Source organism: Sus scrofa, chromosome 5, assembly GCF_054392235.1.
Source record: "Sus scrofa isolate SSC_HxYL_T2T_F1_AM1 chromosome 5, Sscrofa_HxYL_maternal_Yorkshire_Landrace_v2.0, whole genome shotgun sequence".
NCBI lineage: Eukaryota > Metazoa > Chordata > Mammalia > Artiodactyla > Suidae > Sus > Sus scrofa.
This window is the reverse complement of record NC_139387.1, coordinates 71,596,342-71,617,603: the sequence shown is the minus strand read 5'-3', so window position 1 is coordinate 71,617,603 and position 21,262 is coordinate 71,596,342. Positions and strand designations below refer to the sequence as shown.

The following is a 21,262-nucleotide window of genomic DNA, read 5'->3' as shown; positions in this document are numbered from 1 at the left end:
GAGTGGGATGGACTAGGAATCTGGGGTTAATAGATGCAAACTATTGCCTTCGGAATGGATAAGCAATGAGATCCCGCTGCATAGCAGAGGAAACTATATCTAGTCACTTATGATGGAGCATGATAATGTGAGAAAAAGAATGTGTACATGTTTGTGTAACTGGGTCACCATGCTGTACAGTAGAAAATTGACAGAACACTGTAAACCGATTATGATAGAAAAAATAAAAGTTCTTATTTTAAAAATGTTAATGGCAGACACGTCAGGAGAGAGACCTAGGCTGACACCACCTGAACCCAGTAATCAGTCCTACCTTTAAAAGTGGGACAACTGGACGTGATGGGCTTCCTGGAACCGGGCAACAGGAAGTACACAGCTTGCTTCCCCGCCTGCTCTCTTCTTTCCCCTCCCCACACACGGAGCTTGCAGGTCCTTAATGCCTGAGTTCTAAGCTCTAGCTTAATGGAAACTCGAAGTAGGAGAGGGCAGTAAGCAATACCACGAGGAAGAAAGCTACCCCCCAAATCCAGAGTGCAGAGGATCCATTGCTCCAAAAAACCAAAGGCCTAACCAATGTTCTGGGTCACAAAGACATGAGACATGTTGCTAGAAGGTCAAGGTGGGGGAGGGCAGGAAAAGGAGAAAGAACGGAGATGCAAAAAGCAGCCACAACCCCTGCCTCCAAGATCTGCTCCTGCTTCTCCAGAACCTGGACACTGAGAAACCTGGAGCCAGAAGAGAATCCAGAAGGGACCAGAGGTCTAGAGCTTTCCAGGCAAATGAGCATCTGCGCTGGCTCTCCCAAGCCCTGGGGAAAGGTACCTGTGCCACTCTCTGCCCTCCATCCAGGACTCACCCTCAGTCACCCAGCAGCTGCAACTCTGCTGCAGCTCTGGCCCTGCCAGCTCATCTTGGTGCATCTCTCCCTACGACTGTTATTTGCATTTAATATCTGTATCATCCACTGACACTTTATTGTATTCATCGTGCAGACTATTGTCTTATACATACAAGCAAGATCATAAGACCTCTGCATCTCAGATTTCTTCCGTAGCACATAACACTATCAGTTCTGGCAGAATGCAGCAGTTGTTTGGTAAATATTGGATGGATGGATGATGGATGGATGAATAGCAATTAATAAACAAGTATGAATCAGTCTCTAAGCAACCCATGCAATCGTACCACTTCCTTAGTTAACCTACAGTTAAGCTCTTTAAAGGTATGACTCTATCTTATACCTTGTTTACCACCTCAGAACCTAACCAAGCTGAGAACACAGCAAATTCTCCCTAACAACCTCCAGAGCTAACTAGATCCAGGCTGACAGCCCTGGGTGGCACATCTTCCATGAGAAGCATGTGTCTGGCCGTCGTCCCAGCCAGAGCCAAGCAGCCCCTACCTTGTCAGGAAGGCAGGTGGTCGTGGTACAGCCACAGTCATTGGTGACGGTCGAGGCCAGGTACCCCAGCGGGCAGCTCAGGGTGGTATTGACACAGTTGCAAGCACACTCATACTCGTCACAGCACTGGGTCTTCCGGAGGGCTGGCGTTCGATGCGGGGGGCAGGAGGGCAAGGGCCCCCTCGGGCATTCCTCCTTCCTGCAGGCTGAGGGGCGACACGAGGTGATGGCCCCGGAGTGGCCACACTGAGCACTGCTCTCAACCCAGGCTGCTGGGGACTCAGCTATGATAGAAGGTCTCGGGGAAGCCTAGCCCAGAATATTAAATCAGCGCCTGAGCCGGGCTCAGGAGCTGTGGGAAAGCCAATCAGACCAAAAAGCAGTGGTCTCCAGGAAAATAAGGACACTACTCAAAAGAAGAGATGCAAAGCCCTTTTAGGGGAGGAGGAAGGAGGCTGCTGGGTGTCTACTCTGTCACCTCTGAAGGCACATCTGCAAGAGGAGGGGGTCCTTCCAGCTGTGGATTCTCAGGGATATCAGATGCAGACTCTCTAAGACCCAGAGATCTCTGGGCACGCACGCACAGCTTAGCATTTTGATAAGCTGGTACGTTCTGCGACCCTCTCCCCACCTCAGTACCTAAAACAACACCCTACAGTTCTAGGTCAACAGCAGCCTTGTCAAATCCACAGTGTCACCGTCTCAAGGCCAAAGCCCATCCCGTGCCTCTGCCTGTTCCCAACCTCCTTCAGACACAGCGTTGTCTCCCTCCCCCCAGGAGGGCTTACGTCTGGGAACTCCAGTGAGATCCCAGATCAACAGGAAAGGAAGTGAGGCGTTCTCGGCAGTTAATACAAAATTTAGCTTCCTGATAAATCAGTCTTTCGTCTAACCCGAGACTTAAATTGTAGTATTTAGAAATTAAATAGCGAGAGGAAGAAACATCTAGAAATGTGTTCGTGAATAAGATCTAGTGCTGAGGACCCAGAGAGGGAACATTCCCCACGCCCTCCGTGGCATAGGGTGGATGGGGGCAAACAGAGTGGATCTGGAGGCGTCTTTATCACGGGCCCAAGCGGGCCCCCACCTGTCCCCTGGGGCAGCACGCAGCTCAGAGGACTCGGGGATTCAGTCCAGGTGTGACCTTGACCCCGCTGCTGCAGACCCATCCTGAGCCCAGACTCAGCTCAGCAGCAGAAGACCGGACGCCTTCCCGGGCCAGGGGAGCGTGACTGCACCGTCCCCTCACCCTCGGAGCCAGGACTTACCGCAGGTGAAGTTGGGTCTGCACTCGCCGGGATTGGTCAGTGTCGGCTGGAGGCCACCTTCGCAGTGCGGCACCGGGGGCAGGTCACAGCTCACCAGGTCACACACTGAGGGTCAGGGAGAGACCCGCACTCAGACTCCAGCGAGGCCGACGGGCTCCCTACACTACACTCCTACTCATGCAGACCTCTGCTGTTCTCCGTACACAACAGCAGTGAGCTAGAGACCCGGAGACAGAGCTGGAGGGGGAGGGAGGGGGAAGTGATGCCGGATCAATAGATACATAGACAGACAGACAGATAGATAGACAGATAGATAGGTAGATGATAGATACATACATAGATAATAGATACATACATACATAAATAGATGATAGATAAATAAATAAGAGATATGTAGGAGTTCCCACCATGGTGCAGCGGAAACGAATCCAACTAGGAACCAAGAGGTTGTGGGTTCGATCCCTGGCCTTGCTCAGTGGGTTAAGGATCTGGTGTCACCATGAGCTGTGGTATAGGTCGAAGATGTGGCTCGGATCTGGCAATGCTGTGGCTGTGGTGTAGGCCAGCAGCAACAGCTCCGATTAGATCCCTAGCCTGGGAACCTCCATGTGCCACGGGTGTGGCCCTCAAAAGACAAAAGACAAATAAATAAATAATAGATATGTAGCTTGATATATGATATACATAGACCATAGATAGGTCAATAGATACATACACAGATATAGAGATAAGTAAATAGATAGACAGACACAGAGACAGATTGATCCAAGCCATAGGACAAACTCGTGTTGATCACTCTTGTCATCTGAAGGGCTCCAGATCTCAGCCACGTCACTTGAACCCTCTAGACCTCAGGATCACCTTCTGTGAGGCGGGACGTCTACCTCACAGGGTCAGTCCACGGATGTCTTGAAATAATGAAGGCAAAGGACCTGCCACATTGTAGAAGCTTCATAATGTCCATAAAATGAAAGCCTTGAACCAAGTGAATCCCAGTTCCCTCTACTGTTAACATCCTGAGGCCTGGTTTACTCAACTGCTCGCAAGTTAGGCCTTCTCTTTATTTCATCCGCATAAAGACATGTCTCAGATGATTTCTTTTTCAGCTCCTGGATCTACCTGCTCTCGCTCAAAGGTCTGCAGCGCTGCAGATGTCCCAAGCCTGTGCTTTATGTCTTCATCCCTCCAATTAATAAACACGCTGGACAGGATGGAGACAGGGCACTAGAGATTTCCTGTCGCGTTAACCATGATTCCATCAGCTCTGGATTCATTTAATTCTACCGCTCTTCAGCCCATTATTCATGATGCAGTCTGCAAGTCTCTAAGGAAACCCTTTGACAAATGACGTGCTGAGAGCAAGGTGCCCGTGTGCAGCCTCCTCTACAGTTACTTTGGCATAACTGGTTCTTCAGTGAATCCTTTGCCCCCCACCCCAGCAAAACAACAAACCGCCCTGTTGTTTTTTTCCTGCAGTTCAGTTGATATCAATATATGTTGCAGGTCTACAACATGGTGAGTCACAGGTTTTAAAGATCATACGTCATTTATAGCTATTATAAAGTATTGGTGGAGTTCCCATTGTGGCTCAGCAGGTTAAGAGCCCCACGAGTATCCATGAAGATGCAGGTTCAATGCCTGGCCTCGATCGGTGGGTTAAGTATCAGGCGTTGCCGAAAGCTGTGGTGTAGGCTGCAGACACGGCTTGGGTCCCATGTTGCTGTGGCTGTGGTGCAGGCTGGCAGCTGTAGCTTCGATGCAACCTCCATATGCCACAGGAACCTAGGAACCTCCATATGCCACAGGTGTGGCCTTAAAAAGAAAGAAAAGAAAGAAAAAGTCTTGGCTACATACCCTCTGTGGTATAAGAGATCCTTGTATCTTCTATATTTTATACATAGGACTTTGCATCTCTTAATCCTCTGCCCCTTCCTTGCCCCTCCCTCCTTCCCTCTCCCCACTGGTAACTGCTAGTTTATTCTCTATATCTGTCAGTCTGCTTCTTTTCTGCTTCGTTCACTAGTTTGTTGTATTTTTTAGATTCCACATAAAAGTGATAACATCCTGTATTTGTCCTTTCTCTGCCTGACTTGTTTCCCGAGGCATAACACCCTCCCAGTCCATCCATGTTGCTGCAAATAGCAAAATTCCATTCTTTTAATGGCTGAGTAATATTCCATGGTGTACATGTACTGCACCCTCCTTATCCATTCATCTGGTGATGGGCACTTAGATTGCTGTCAATGATGCTGCTGTCAACACTGTACCCCATTCTTTTTTCTAATGCTCTCAAACCTTCCATTGAATAAGTCGTGGAAGAATTTTTTAGGAAGCAAATCCTATCTTCCGGGTTTTGGAAAATCCACACCCTCTCCTGACCAAATGCACCTTCTGTGCCACCACCTCGCCCTAGGGTGGGACTGGGGTTGGACCCCAGCGAGGCCGCAGGGATACATACCACACTCGTACTCGGGGCAGCACTGGTGAGCTCCCTGGCGGAGACGGGCCACCTCACACAGGCCGCAAGCGGGAGCTGCAGGAGAGGCCCAAGGGTCAGAGAAAGAGATGAGGGCACACACCTCGGACCCAGCCCACCGGAGACCAGCCAGGCCCTGCAGGGGCGAACCTGCCCAGCCGCGGTGTCTCCAACAAGTGAGTCGCCCCATGTGTCCTGCCATCCCCCTCAGATGTGCCCTCAGGAGACTGAGGCTGAGGGCCAAGATGGGGACAGCAGTGCCCCTCCCCCCACCCCCGAGGGCTCTGCCTCACCTGCAGAAAGGGGACCCCAGCCCCTCGAGGTGAGGAGGATGGTCAGGGTTGGCACCGGGAGGCCCATGTCTGGTCTGGTCCACCAGACCAGGTGACCTCGGGGCCTGGCGGGAGCCCTTTGGGGTCGGGGACTCACCTCTAGCCGTGGGGCAGGGCTGCAATGTGCAGTTGACCCTCCGACCACTGAGGCAGGTGCAGATCTGGCAGGGCTGGTGGTCCGGGACCCAGGTTTCCAGGAACTGAGGGGAAAGGAGGCTCAGAGAGGGCCCAGGAGCTCCTAGAAGTCAGGTCCCCCCACCCCGGCTTGGTCTCCCCAGGGGAGGCCCAGAGCCCGAGCCCCGCCCAGGTCAGAGCCCTGCAGATTGACCGACACCCTGGGGTCCTGAGGAGGAGGCGCCAGAGGAACCCCAGGGGTACGGCAAGGCCGGCCCACCCTGCCTTGTACCCTGGGGTGAGGACAACCCACAGATTTCAGGACATGGAGCTTTGGTGGCAGCTGTCTCTGAGGGCGGCACTAGGAAAAAGCAAGGCAAGAAAATGAAGATTCCCACATCGCCCCTCGGGCTGTTCCCTGAGCCAAAGGAGAAGCTGAGAGGCAGCTTGAGAAAGAGTCCATTCGCTTCTGCACTGCATTTATGACCACGGGACAGGGAGAGCTGAAGGGGGGCAGCAAAACTCAGCGTCACCACACGGTGGGGACGGGGCGTGATTTTCAGGACCAGAGTGCAGTTCCCAGATGAGGGTTCACCCGGGGGTAAAGCAGCGTTCTCGGGGCTGCAGGCACCCCCACTGCAGAAGGACTTTGAACTCATGGAGATCCCAACTCGAACGGGGGCTTCACCCCTCTGCACCGCTGCCTGGTTTCCCCCTTCCCCCATGAGGCACACCCGCCTGCCTGCAGGACCTCGCAAGGAGTGGGGGCTGTGGGTGGCACAGGTGGGACCACAGAGCCAGGACTGGGTCCCTCTGGACTTGCCAATCAAATCAAATTCCAGAACAATGGCCCCTGAATAAATGCACTATTTTTTTTTTTTTTTTTTTTTTTTTTTTGCTTTTTAGTCCTCACCCGTGGCATATGGAGTGAGGAGTTCCCAGGCTAGGGGTTGAATCAGAGCTACAGAGCTATAGCTGCCAGCCTATACTACTGCCACAGCAAAGCGGGATCCAAGACGCAGCTGTGACCTACACCACAGCTCACAGCAACTCCAGATCCTTAACCCGCTGTGCAAGGCCAGGGATCGAACCTGTGTCCTCATGGATACTAGTTGGGTTCATTGCCACTACACCACAATGGGACCTCCTAAATGCACTCTTATCCAGCAGCTCAAGGGCCGCTAAAAAGTTCCCAGGTCAAGAAGGTCTTATTTGGAGTTCCCTGGTGGCTCAGTGGGTTAAGGACCTGGCACTGTCATTACTATGGCTCATGTTGCTGCTGTGGCATGGGTGTGATCCCTGGCCCCGGAACTTCCACATGCCATGGGCTTGGCCAAAAAAAAAAAAAGTCTTCTTTATTCTATCTGCTGTCACGGTCTGCAGCCAGTACCAGCCACCAAGAGGAAGGAAGGTGGGAGATGTCTGGGTAACCCCACCCCCAGGCTGCCGACCTCCAGTGGGATTAAACCTCCAATGTTTCCCTCGGCACCCTCCACTCACTGCATACAAACAGCAGCCCACATCTGGGGGGCAAGGGCCATGTGGCACAGTTCAAAGGCTCTACGTAAATTACTCATTTAATTCTCATTTAATCCACACCACAATCCCACATCCGGACAGTCTTACTATCCTCCCCACTTGCCAAATAAGCAAGCGGAGGCTCTGGCTTGGGATCCTATTGTCGCAGCTCAGAGCTGGGATTTGGACCTGGAATCTGCCTTTTTAACACTGCCTCCCAGTAACAAGTCCTGTTAACTATGTTTAAAATCTTTCCCTCAAGGCTTTACACCGATCCACTGTAAGTTCCTTGGAATAGTCCTATCAGGTGGCTACGACTGTTTTCTACACTGACCAGCGATGACATGCAGGCATAGGCAGGAGCTTGACCAGGTGGCACAGCCAGGGTTTGGACCTGGCATCCTGGCCCCAGATACCACGTGCTCTCTCTCCGGACTACAACCTCCTGGCTCGGCTGTCACACTGCGGGGTTGTGGGAGTGATGAGTGCTGGACACACTGTCCCCGCCTTCGAGTGCCCGATGGTCAAGGCAAGGAGCGGAGATTCAGCCATGAAATGCTCAATGAGATCACTCAACTGGGTTACACCCACGCCATTAAGAAAAAAAAACAACCTATGGAACCCATGACATGGATGGATCATGAAAGTATTATGCTGAGTGAAAGAAGCCAGACAAAAAGGGGGTCAATACTGCCTGAGAGAATTTATATAAAATCCAGAAAATGTAAACAAATCTGTAAGGAAAGAAAGCAGACCAGTGCTTGTGCGTGGGGTGGGAGACGGAGGGTGGGGGTGTATTAAACAGAGGCCTCCGGAAACTTTGGGAGGTGATGGAAATTTCACCATCTTGATCGTGATGATGGTTTGACCAGTGTGTGCACTTGTCAAATCATCAGATTGTACAATGATATTTGGTGCTGTTTCCTGTCTGTCAACTCTACCTGCGTAAAGCTGGGTTTGTTTGGTTTATTTTAATAAAAAATGACGGAGCCCCAGGAGTGCAAAAGAAGATTTCCCAGGGCTGGGGGCTGCAGAGGGGCCTCACATCCTGGGACACCCCACTCCAAGTCCACTGCAGGAGGTTGTGCTTTTCTTGGGGGCCAGGGGCAGCCTGAGGCTTGTCAGCAGGACCTGCCTCAAAGGGAAGAGAGTCACACGAGGACAAGCCTGGTGCCAGCAAACAGGTGGAGAGGGAGGGGTGAGGGCAAGGAAACCCAAACAGGCTGCAGCCGCTACTACTGTAGCTTCTCCAAGGGCCTGGGGAGACCCAGGGAGGGGCACAGGCCCGGGATAGGGGTGGCTGAGCAAAGGCGGCGGGCGGGGGTGTGGGGGGACTCTCCCATCTCCCCAGGCAACTCTGCCCTGCCTCTTTCCTTTTACACGGATGGTGATGCCAAGAAAGCCGTAAATTGAAGGATCCCTATTTAGACTTTCAAATGGCAAAAAAGCGATGAGATGGGAAAAGAGATGGATTTTATACATTGGCGGAGGGGCGGTTCTCTCTTTTCAAACGTGAACTTCAGACATCTACAATTCAACGGTAAATAATATGACTTTCCAACTATCCTGGACAACATCACAATGGATGACCAAAGTAGGAGTTAAACCTCTTCCTTCAGGGATTGTCTTGTTCCCGGGAAGCCTTACTGAGGCAGGCCACAGAATCTATAGCCCCTAAAAGAGCCCTTTCTGGCAAAGGTTGAGCTGCTTCTAAAAGCGCCCACTGGCAGCCCTACTGCGGCATACCTGGCGGGTTATGCAGCAAACAGGCCAGCAGATGGCACTCCTGCATCAGGACCGGCCGGCTCCAGGCTGCCAGGTCTCAGCCCCTAGGTTCTGGGGCTGGGGCAGGATTGTTACATGGACCAGAAAACAGGTAAGATTGCTTGCTGGCTGGAGTTAAAGATTGAAGAAAGGTGACAGATGAACGGCCTGCAGAGAATGCAGCAAGGAAAAACGGAAGTCCTCAAAGCCCAAAGTCAGGGCAGGACTCAGCAGGTCACCACACACGGCCACCACGGCCAGGATTTGAGGGAAGATGCAAGCTGAACATCAGCACTGAGCTGCTACAGAGCACTAGGGACCAGAGAGGAAATGAGGCTCGGGGCGTTAGGGTCTGGGTGATGCAGGCAGTTCCAGTGGAGCCGAGGCAGTGCTTGCCCAGCACAGCGGGGTGGGGGGGGGCACCCCCCCAACACTGATGGCTGGACAACTCATGTACGGCTCTGGATCCCTTCTGAGCCGGCTACAAAGACTCACATCTTCAGAGTGCATTTTGTAAAATAAACAAGAGCTATGGAAACTGGTAAATATTTTGCCCTTCCAAAGCGACCACAAGAGATTTCTACCCTGGATTATTTCCCTGAAGAAAAGTTTCCGAGGCTTTATTTTTCACTTTAAAGAAATTTCATTAAATGGAAATGTTCTTCCTATTAGATTTTTGTTCTTCTCTGCTTTGAAAGTAAAAGCTGACATTGCAGGTGGCTGGATACTTGTCTTCATCCGTTTAAACTGTATTTTCTGAAATAACTAAAACCGGCTGTGTTCCCGTCGTGGCTTTTTTTTTTTTTTTTTTTAACTGATCTTATGTCACTTGACTTTATTAAAATGTTAAGGCTGTTTCTTTGTCAAAATACTGCACTAATTGGATGCCACGGTGCAGGGGGTTGGGGGGCAAGGGGCCAGGGCTCCTACCTGGTGCCGGATCCCATCATCGTCAACACACTGGGTGCAGGCCTCCTCGGGGACACAGCTGCTTCCCAGCATCACTTGGTGCGGGGGGCAGAAGCAGCCTTCAGAGGGATGGTCCCCACAGGAGCTCGAATTGCCCTCACAGTGCCGCGGGCAGCCGTGCTCACAGTGGTTGTAGACCAGGGATGGTGGGCACGATACGGCTGTGGACAGAAAAGGGGGTCGCAATCAGGGCCCGCACCAACCAGAGGGCAACAGGCACAGCTGTTTCAAGATGGTTGGTCAGCTGACAAACCGGCTGGGGCAGAAAGGGCTAGTTTCCACCCATGCTCATTCTCACCACCGTCCACAGAGACAGACCTTCAGGGAGTTCCCACTGTGGCTCAGCAGGTTAAGAACCCGACTAGTATCCATGAGGATGCAGGTTAGATCTCTGGCCTCGCTCAGTGGGTTAAGGATCCCGTGTTGCAGTGAGCTGTGGTGTAGGTCACAGATGCAGCTCGGATCCCAAGTTGCTGTGGCTGTGGTGTAGGCTGGCAGCTGTAGGTCCGATTCAACCCTTAGCCTGGGAACTTCCATGTGCCGCAGGTGTGGCAAAAAAAAAGGGGGGGGGGAGAAGAAGAGGAAAGAAAAGAAATAGACCTTCAAGCTGGCCCATGATCACCTAGAATAAAGATGACATTTCCCAAAAGCCTTTGCAGCTAAGTGCAGTCTAATCAGCTAACATGACTAAGTTCTGACCCATGAACTGTAAACATAAGAAATCTAATGGCAGCTTCCAGGACTCTTTTTGCTTTTGGCCCTTTTCTTCCTTCCCCTTATTCTGCCACTTGGAACCTGGATGTGATGGCCAGAGCTCCATCCTAAAGCATGAGGGGAAAACCACACCCAAGTGAGGACGGAGCAGAAAACTAGAATCCACTTTCAGACCCAGAAAGAGCTGGCGCTGCCTCCCTCTGATGAGCTGTGTGACGGGCCATTTACTTCTCTCTCACTTGTAGCCCAATCTAATCCCAATGGTGATGTGAGCCTGTGCAGCCTTAGGATGCTTTAAGGTTCTTTTCTTCCAATGCAGGTGTATTTACCGCTTTAAAAAATCCTCCTGATTTTAAATAAAGAATCCTCATCAATGGAGGGCTGCCCTGGGGGAGAACCGGCAGAGTGAGCCACTGCTCCCACTCTGGTTCTGCTCAGCCCCATCCTCACGTTTTCACGGTTCCAAAGCAGGTGGTAGAGAAGGTGTCCAAGGAGTTAGAGCGCCAAGGACATTCCTATAAATGCACAACAAACTGCCAGGAGGCAACGATATTAATCAGCAGAGAAGTTATGGTACTAACTCAGAAACTAACATTTTCCCCTTGATCTGCAGGCAGGTCAAAAGGAGGCAGAGTCATCCACATGGACCCAGAAAACCAGAGTCCCATGACACAGAGCGGTCATCTAGTCCAATCACCTCATTCTAAGATGCAGACGCCGAGGTCCAGAAAGACTCAGAAAAACAGCTGATCACCACCTGAGCCGGGACTAGGATGTCCAAGTCCTCCAGCCCCAGGTTAAAGCTGCGCCAGTTTTTAATAAGAATTATAACAATAAACTTGGAGACTCCAAAATGCTTATAGATTGCTTTCCCTCGGGGATTACGCTGGCACGTAAGGATGCTGGAGTTCAGTGTTCTTTTCACGCCAGCACCTCCTGAGGGCAGGGGCCATATCCTGATTCATGTTGGTATCCCCAATGTGGTAAGTAATACATAAATGCCAAGGTCAAGTAAGGAAGCTGACCTTGGGGACCTGTCTACACTAGCAATCCCATGGGGTTTGGCATTAAGAAGCTTCCTGGTGTGCAAATGGCAAAATTCCACTCACACTTCAAACTCCTGCTCAGGCGTGACCTGCTCTGTGAGCCTTTGCTAAAGCTCGGTGCAATTCCAAATTCAATGTCATTCGGCACTTCGCCGATGCCTAGATGCAACTAATATATTAAAAGCCCGTGTGTATGAACCGTAGAAGTACTGACAGAAAGGACCAGGCTTTCATTCATACAGAAATTCACATTCAAGTTACTTATATGTCTATCATCTTATTTGATCCTAAATGGAATCCTAAGAAACTGGAAAAGGGGAGTTCCCACCGTGGCTCAGCGGTTAACGAACCGGACTAGCATCCATGAGGATGTGGGTTTGATCCCTGGCCTTGCTCAGTGGGTTAAGGATCCAGCATTGTTGCACTGCCGTGAACTGTGGTGTAGGTCACAGATGCAGCTCAGATCCTGGGTTGCTGGGGCTCAGCGGCTACAGCTCCAATTCAACCCCTAGCCTGGGAACTTCCATATGCCGAGGGTGCAGCCCTAAAAAGACAAAAAAAAAAAAAAAAAAAGAAAGAAAGAAAGAGGAAATGCAGAGTTTGTTTTGTTTTTGTTTGTTTTTTTACTTTTTTTCCCGGCCTCATCAAGCGGGATCTCAGTTTCCAGACCAGGGATTGAACTCAGGGTGCAGCAGTGAAAGTGCTGAGTCCTAACCACTAGTCCACCAGGGAACTCCCCCAAATGCAGAGATTTTGATCTTTGTTACCCAGATCAACAATCTGAGGCCCAGAGAGGTTGAGCAGGGCCCCCCCCCCCACATTAGTTGGTGTTCACAGCACTTGGGGTGCATTTGGCTACTCACCACAGAAATCAGGGGTCCTCCAGTCGACACACACACCCTTGGTCCGACAGAGGTGGGCATAAGAGGCAACTGCCTCACACACTTGCTCCTGGTGGCAACTGTCCTGCTGGCAGATGGCGAAATATGCGGCTGGAGCAAGGACCTTGTGGCACTCAGCAAACAGCGCTGAGAGGAGGACCTGGCACTGGTAGCCCCCGGAGACAGGACACTGCTCCTTGGGAACCGGCTGGCACATCTGGCCCGGCTGCTGCACTGCCCACTCCTGGACCATCGTCTTCCAGTCCGTGGTGACTGTGCCATCCCTCAGCATGAAGTCATTGGCCCCATTCTCATCACAGATCCCTAGAGAAACAAGGAAAGATGCAGGGGTAGCCCAGGGTGCCAACCCCTTGACGTTAAGACCTGGCCATTCTCCAACCCCACCAGCGTCTGAACCTTGCTACTGGACCCAGAAATAGAAGCAGCCAAGGGCCCCGAGAGGAAGGCAGGGAGGGTTTGTGTCCAGCAGGGGAGTCGAGGAGATATTCTTACCACAGAGACCGTACATCTTTGAGGCAAAGGTCTTGGGGCTCAGCTGCAGCTGGAACTCGTTGTTTTGAGGGGTGAAGGTGAGGATGTGGCCCAGGTGGTTGAATCTGACCTCATACATGATGGTGCCATAGATGCCGACCTCCATGTTCCCACCCACGTAAGGGACAGAGACCTGTCTCCCATTCACCACCACCTGCCCAAAGAGGAGAATCGCCCGTCAGCAGTCATGGCAACAAGGAATCCTAGTGTTTCACGCTGAGCCTCTTTCCAAACAGGCCCCGCAGATTCACCCCACTCAACTTCACTGTTATTTACAAACCCCAACATCTGCCAGCAGCTCTTTGAAGATGAAGGGGCTTTGCAGAGCGTGGCAGGAGAGCAGATTATTATAACAGGGAACCGATAGCCATGCATCTGGAACCCAAAAGCCCAGAGGTTAAACAAGACCTTGAGTCTGAGTGAATGCAACAGGAAAAGATGCCCCCTCAAGACAGGCCTGGGAAGTTGCCATTTTGCCAGCTCCTCGGAGCGCTGTCTCCAGGAGCATATAATTCGACTACTTTAAGTATTTTACTTTATTTTATTTTGGTCATTAGCTCTCTGGAGGCCCCGTTATACATCATATCAAGCACATGAAAATGTACTCACATCCCATGACAAATATAATTTTTGCTGTAAACGTTTTGGAAGGCTTTTTATCCTTTTGATTTTTAAATGTTTGGCGATGAACGACTCGTTTAATTCATGATGAGCTGTGATTTGTTTCCAGCAATCCCCGAGCACGTTCAAGAATTCTTGTGAGATGAGACAATCTAACGTATCGGCTGCTTTCATGGAATGAAATATTCACAATTTCTAAACCAACATGTGAAGAGGTTGATGTGAGGTAACCTCTTGTAAACATTTCATCAAACATTTATTTTTATCAGCTTTGCAGTTTTCTCTTTAAATTTGGGAGCCACCCATTTTGCCTGGGCCCTAAATATTTTCAAGGGCGCTAACCTGGGCCCTATGCTTTTTCTTTTGGAAGGTTCGAGGGTCCTAGGTACTGGGCTTATAATGCCCACTGGGCAAACTGTACTGGTTGACACCCCAATTTTCTTAAATGGATGCTTTCTTCCAAATCTGGGCCCAGAACAACATGAAATTGCACCACGAGGAAGCCAGAAATAAGCCCCTGCTAATTAGGCAGAAGGCTGAGTCCCCCACAGAAGCCCCAGACCCCCGTGGCTTTCCTGAGGTTCCAGGGCCGCTCTGGCACGGGACCCACGGAAAGCACCCCTTACCTCCATGTCTCTGTGCAGCTCCACCGAGAGGCCGTTATGCTTCACCTCGATGGATTTCATGCAGGCCTGCCGGGCCCCGGCGCCACAGGCACCGTTATGGAGAATCACCTCCAGGTCCTGCTCCTTGTTGTGAAACAGGACGTACGAGCAGTTGCCCATCAGCTTGAAGTTCTGCCCATCAAAGGTCACAATGTGCCGAGTGGAACTGCCAGTGCACACACCTGGATGGAAGAGCAAAGCATGGTGGTGACACGTCCCAACTCCCATCTGTGCCAAGAGGCAGGTGTTGCCAGGTGGCCCACAGGTAACCAGAGCTGAGAGCCGGACGGGCCTTTTGAAGTCACAGGGGCTAATTTCCTCCTTTTTAGGAGACTGTGACTCTGAGAGGTCAAGTGGCTTCGGGAACTAACACCTGGCCATTAAATATTTTCTTAGAGAAGGTTGAGAAGCACAAGTATTACCTTAAAATGCGGCAAATTATAGAGCCATGCTTCCAAAAAATGTAAATGTGCAAAGTTAATGATCTCCTCCACCAGGATGCCTTGGCCCAGGAAACAAAGCTAAGTTGCTGGGGTGTTATAACCCGCTGAAACTGCGTGGAGCTAAGCAAACCATAAGCTCATGACCTCATGGTAAAGGAAGTTCCCCTAAAGACACATGTGTCCATTCAGCTGCCAAGTGACTAATGGTACAAGTGGCCACACTGACTTGATCCCTTAAGAGATCGCGCAAGAGAAATATTCCTGAAGCCAAAACAAATGGCCGGATCTCAGCATGACCTCGTTTGCTACTCATTCATTCACATAATCAGCACGTTCTCAGGGTTCCCATTAAAAGACCATTTGGGAAGACTAATCATCTCGCACCTACATCAGATGATTCCATATAAATCCCCCCTATGGAAGGCACCCCAGTCACACATGATTTGGAAGCTAATCTTGGACCTAAATGAAGCTGGAGATGAGCTTTCCAGACAAACCATGACCACGTTTATGGGTGGTGGGTAAACAGAAACCCAAGAACCCAGGAGGTCGGTGAGGCTGTGCTAAGGTCCCTCACCCTCTGTCAGGCCCACCCGGGCGAGCTCCACCTGCACGAGCGACCAGTACGTGGAAGCAGCACAGCGACCGGCAGGTGCACCATCTGTCAGAGCTGAGTGGCCTCCAGCAGCAATTCCACTCAAAGTCCCCCACGTCCTGAGCAGACGGTCACTTCCAAGGGGCAGTACTGACATCCATGCTGGCAAGTGACCCCAGACACTCCAGCTGGGGATACGGTCAAGTCTTAAGGAGTCCAACCCCAAGTGCTACGAGAAGGTAGTAAGTCACACGACAAAGAAATGGCGTTATCTTGGCAAGTTAATGGGCGATGCTTTGCCCACCTAAGATAAGCTGTTCCGGTGAAATAGGTACTTCAAAGCCAGAGAAACTCAGGAGTGAATTCTGTCCCCTCACCCGCTTGCCCTGTGACCCTGGATAAATGATACCCTCTCCTGCCTCCTCTGCTCACTTTGAACCAGTAGGGAGACTTCTGGGTGTACCTTTCTACACAGAGCTGACATTGAGAACCCTGTAAATGCTTCGCATACAGAACGCAAACACATAAAATCAGCCAGGATGGGGAATGAGGTAAGTTCAAAATGGAATAAAACAGAAAGAAATGAAAGTAACGATAATGAATAACAAGTCCACAGGGGGGACGGGGGAACACGAGCCTAAATAACTCTGGGGAAACTTCTACTAGGTACTCAGGGCTAGAGACCAAAAGCACTGTACACAAATATGTACTCTAGTTTGGAGAATTGTTTTTCGTAAAGGCATTGATTAGCCGTTCTGAAATTACTTCATGTGTACTTTTGCATTAAGCCAATGTCTAAATATATTGTCAAGAATAACAGCCAGTGGAGTTCCCATCGTGGCACAGTGGTTAACGAATCCGACTAGGAACCATGAGATTGAGGGTTCGGTCCCTGCCCTTGCTCAGTGGGTTAACGATCCGGCGATGCCGTGAGCTGTGGTGTAGGTTGCAGACGCGGCTCGGATCCCGCGTTGCTGTGGCTCTGGCGTAGGCCGGTGGCTACAGCTCCGATTCGACCCCTAGCCTGGGAACCTCCATATGCCGCGGGAGCGGCCCAAGAAATAGCAAAAAAAAAAAAAAAGAATAACAGCCAGAGTCTCGCTGTCTGAGAAACAGAGGGACGTGAACGTGTCAAAGGACACGAGGGCCAGATGGAAAGAATCTTCAATGGTCAGACCTGGGACCATTTGAACAAGAAAACAAATGATGCTGGTGATCGATTCTATCCCAGAGAATGAAATAAGAACTCATGAGTCCATAGTGATACAAATAATTAACTGAATTAATAAAGGAGAGAGAAGAAACAGCACTTCCTTTCAACAGAATTCCAACCAATAACTGGAGGGCATGATGGAAATCAAAGATCATGATTCAGCCAACACCACAGTAAAGGCTACTCAGACGACGATTATCAATGCATGTGAAATTTAGCGGGTGAAAGTATATGTCCATAGCTTCAGAACATCTCTGCACAGGATAATTATTAAATGCAATGAAGATATTGACTCTGCAGTGAAGAAACCCAGTGATAAATCTGAGCTACAGCTGCCAGGCTACACCACAGCCACAGCAATACGGATCCACGCCACATCCGAGACCTATACCACAGCTCACAGCAACGCCGGGTCCTTAACCCACTGGGCAAGGCCAGGGATTGAACCCGCATCCTCATGGATACGAAACGGGCTCGTTAACCGCTCAGCCACGACAGGAGCTCCCCCCACTCAATAAATTCTAATGGGAGCCTGAGATACAAGATACAGTTTTGTGGTTTTTTTAGGGCCACACCCATGGCGTATGGAGGTTCCCAGGCTAGGAGTCAAATCAGAGCTGTAGCCACTGGCCGACACCACAGCCACAGCAATGCGAGATCTGAACCACTTCTGCAACCTACACCACAGCTCATGGCAGCACCGGATCCTTAACCCACTGAGCGAGGCCAGGGATGGAACCTGTGTCCTCACAGATACTAGTCAGATTCGTTTCCGCTGGGCCACAACAGGAATTTCATAACATACAGTTGTGATTTCACAAGTTGTGTCTGTTCAACATAATAACTATGATCCACCCACTGCTGAGCAGGGATTATCATAAGCAACCATTTCTCCCAACCAGGAGAGAGAGAGAGCCAGCCCACAGCATGGGAGAACATTCTCCAAAGGCCTGCATGAGATAGAGTTGACTCTGTCCTCTTAAAGCAGGTGCCCGTGACAGTACACCCTGCCTCCAATGCTCAGACAGCTGCAGTGTGAGTGCAGAGTTCCCTGGGTCGTCTCTCTCACTGCTACAGTTGCACCACGTGGACCCCCTAAGGCTGACTCGTCAACAGCCAAGCTGAGCACTGGCCTCAGAAAATCAACTCTTCCTTCTTTTTTTTTTTTTTTTTTTTTTGCTATTTCTTGGGCCGCTCCCTCGGCATACGGAGGTTCCCAGGCTAGGGGTCGAATCGGAGCTGTAGCCACCGGCCTATGCCAGAGCCACAGCAACGCGAGATCCGAGCCGCGTCTGCAACCTACACCACAGCTCACGGCATCGCCGGATCGTTAACCCACTGAGCAAGGGCAGGGACCGAACCCGCAACCTCATGGTTCCTAGTCGGATTCGTTAACCACTGCGCCACGACGGGAACTCCCAACTCTTCCTTCTGGTTATGCATTATCTGGGACGTGCCCTCCAAAAGATAAAGGAAGAGAACAGGGAGTCCCAGGACACAGAGCCGGGGGTGGGCGGTGCAAGTAGGGAGGAAGGCAAGGGGCTTCTGGTCTACCTCTCTGCACAGCCAAGCTAGAAGCGCTGCTGCCCCTTGAATAGCGCCCAGACTGGGGAAGCAAAGGACTCACAGGGGCAGGTCCAGCGGCAGCCGCAGGCCTCTTCCACCCTGATAGGGGGCTGGTTGCTGGGGCATGAGGGCTGCAGCCCCTGGTCACAGTTGACCCGGTGACTCTTCAGCAAGGTCTGGCCATCTGGCAGGCAAGTCACTGTGTGGCACTGATCCGGCAAGGTCCAGACATCCCCAGGCTGCAGAGAAACAAGCAGTTTCAGGCAGGGAATAGAATGAGGCACTTCAACCTCCATCAGGGAACTGACCCCCAGGGAAGATGTAGAGACTAAGACTTGGGATTAAATGGCAAGGAGACAGGATACAGAACATGAAACTGATCGGTGGATCCATGCCCCCCAAAATGAATATTTTTTTAAAACACACACACACACAGGATGTAATGGTGAAAGGGAGAAATGGACCCAGAGCAAAGGAGGGAAAGCTAACCAGGGAACCAAGGGCCCCAAATATACATTCCTGGTCTTTCCTTCAAGGCTCAAAAAAAAGGAACTTACCTTCCTCTCACTCCCATCCTCATCTATGCAGACTCTGACGAACCCTGAAACAGACACAAGGAAGATCTCCATGGCCGCCCCCCACCCAGACATTCCCAGCCATTCACAGGGTCTGCTTGGCTCCCTGGCCTTGAAGTTGAATCAACTCTGCAAAGAGCGTGAGTGTGTTTAGCAGTGAGGATGCAGGTCACGAGATAGAAGGGGGTCGTCCTGTGGTCCTTCCCTCAGGCTTTGTGGTTATTCATAATTAGGCTGACAACAACAGTGATACTATGGCAATAACTTCCATCAACATCTCCTTTTCCTCTTTTGTATACAGAACAGGGCCCAGCGAGGGGAAGGCAATGAGGCAAGATCCTGACCACTTGAAAGAAATCTTAAGGATTCCAACCAGGACAGCCATCCTCTAGCAAGAAAGGGCAATAACTCTGTAGCAGGTCTTGAGTCATAGCTAATTACATTAGGAAAAGATATAAAACCAAGTTTATTTATATATACATATATATGGTAAATAAACTTTCTATTTAATATATATATGCATATATATACCTAGTAAGTTTATATCGATATATATATAAACTTTTTGTTTACTATATATATGAGATAAATTTAAAGTTTCTAACATTACACCAACTTAAACTGTGCTACTTTGACATTACGTTTTGTGTTCTTGTATTTTTTTTTTAATTTTTGGAATTTTACACATTCCTTTTTTTTAAAGATCCTTTTATTTGTTTGTTTGTTTGTTTACTGGCCACACCTACAACATGCAGAAGTTCCCAGGCTAGGGATCAAACCCCAGCCATAGCAGTGACCTGAGCCACAAGCAGGGACAATGTTGGATCCTTAACCCACTGAGGCACCAGGGAACTCCTATGTATTTCTCCTTTTTTTTTGTCTTTTTGCCATTTCTTGGACTGCTCCTGCGGCATATGGAGGTTCCCAAGCTAGGGGTCTAATCGGAGCTGTAGCTGCCAGCCTACACCAGAGCCACAGCAACGCGGGATCCAAGCCGCGTCTGCGACCCACACCACAGCTCACGGCAACGCCGGATCCTTAACCCACTGAGCAAGGGCAGGGATCAAACCTGCAACCTCACGGTTCCCAGTCGGATTCGTTAACCACTGTGCCACGATGGGAACTCCTCTCTTTTTTCTTTTAATCTTTTCATTTTCTCTTCTTACTGAAGTATAGTTGATTTACAACACTGTGTTAATTTCAGGTGGACAGAAAAGGGCTTCAGTTCCATTTACTTCAGATCATCTTCCATTGCAAGTGTTTACAAGACTATTGAATGTAATTCCCTGAGCTATACAGTGAATCTGTGTTGCTTCTCTAAAGCCCTTTGCACCTATGCATGGGCAGGTGGAAGAGGTCCGCGATCTGCGGATGTCAGGCCTGGTTCCTTGCTTCTGTCTTCCAAGCCCTTTGCACAAGTCACTTGGCTTTTTCTACTAACGTTTGGCTGGACCGTAAGGATAGAAGGAGGGCTACATCCAGAGAACCTTCTGGTAGCCCTTAGAGGTTTGTCCTCCCCTGAGCAGGACTTAGAGGTCCTGGCCTATGAGACAATCTCCATTCAAGGGCAAATCTTGGGCCTGGGAACATCTGGGTCTTGAGAATCTGGGTTCTTTTCGTGGTTGTGTTTTGAGAGAGTAGGAAAGATGTCACGAGACTCACCAGAGCACAGCTTGTGGAGGAAGGAGTTGCCCAGGGTGACCAGGGTGGGGAGGTCTTCGATTCGCTGGAGCTTCACCACGTTGGAGCTGGCCCCCGGGCCTGCCAAGGTCCTCAGCTGGGCCTCGTCATATCGGTCCCCGATTCCAATGGGGAACACTGCCACTCCTAGAATTACAGAGGAGCGAGGAGAGGACTGGGTCACCCTGCTTTGGTCAGGAGGATTCCAAATGGGCTGGCCCGAAGCCATACTCAGCACGCGTATAAAGCCTCGCATGTTGCAGACAGGTCACTTACACCGACCCTGAGTGCAAGAAGGGCATTCAGTCAGTCAACAAATGTTAGTGAACTCCTGCTCTGTGCGGGGTGCTAGTCTAAGCAGTGAGGGTACAGTAAACCAAGCAGATCAAATCCCTGTCTTCTGCAGAGCTTACACTGGGAGAGACAGACAACAAACCTACAGGGAAGTAGAGATTTAGTGCCGCAGATGTGGATAAGTGCTGAGAAAAAAGCAAAATGGAGCAAGGAGGATAAGAGTGCCCGGGGGTAGGGGTGAGGGTTATTGTTTCATACAAGGTGGGTAGAGACGTGCTCAGTGAAAAGATGAAGGATGGAGGAGCCAAGAGGACATTCCTAGCAAAGACAGCAAGCGCAAAGGCCCTGGGGCAGAAGTCTGCACACTCCAGGGTGGCCGGAACAGAGCAAACCGGTGAACGAGCAAGGTACAGGCCATGCATGCGAAGCTTCAGAGGCCACGGTGAGAACCTAACGTGTTTTCTGAATGCAATGGACAGCCAGCCAGACTTGGGAGCAGAGGAGTGACATGAGCGAGCCGACTTCCATTTTTAAAAGGGTGAATAGCCACTATGTTGATTATGATCTTCAAGGG

The 21,262-nt window shown here is 50.5% G+C and overlaps 1 protein-coding gene across 1 annotated transcript in view; it reads right to left on the bottom strand.

Moving 5' to 3' along the window:
* The window catches only part of VWF (von Willebrand factor), a 139,241-nt gene that overhangs the window by 21,575 nt on the left and 96,404 nt on the right, over nt 1–21,262 (bottom strand). Inside the window, 11 exon segments of the mRNA NM_001246221.1 lie at nt 1,403–1,608; nt 2,671–2,775; nt 5,129–5,203; nt 5,576–5,678; nt 9,805–10,004; nt 12,467–12,808; nt 12,998–13,190; nt 14,284–14,504; nt 18,201–18,378; nt 18,697–18,740; nt 20,377–20,541. Coding sequence (NP_001233150.1) covers nt 1,403–1,608; nt 2,671–2,775; nt 5,129–5,203; nt 5,576–5,678; nt 9,805–10,004; nt 12,467–12,808; nt 12,998–13,190; nt 14,284–14,504; nt 18,201–18,378; nt 18,697–18,740; nt 20,377–20,541 — 1,832 coding nt within the window.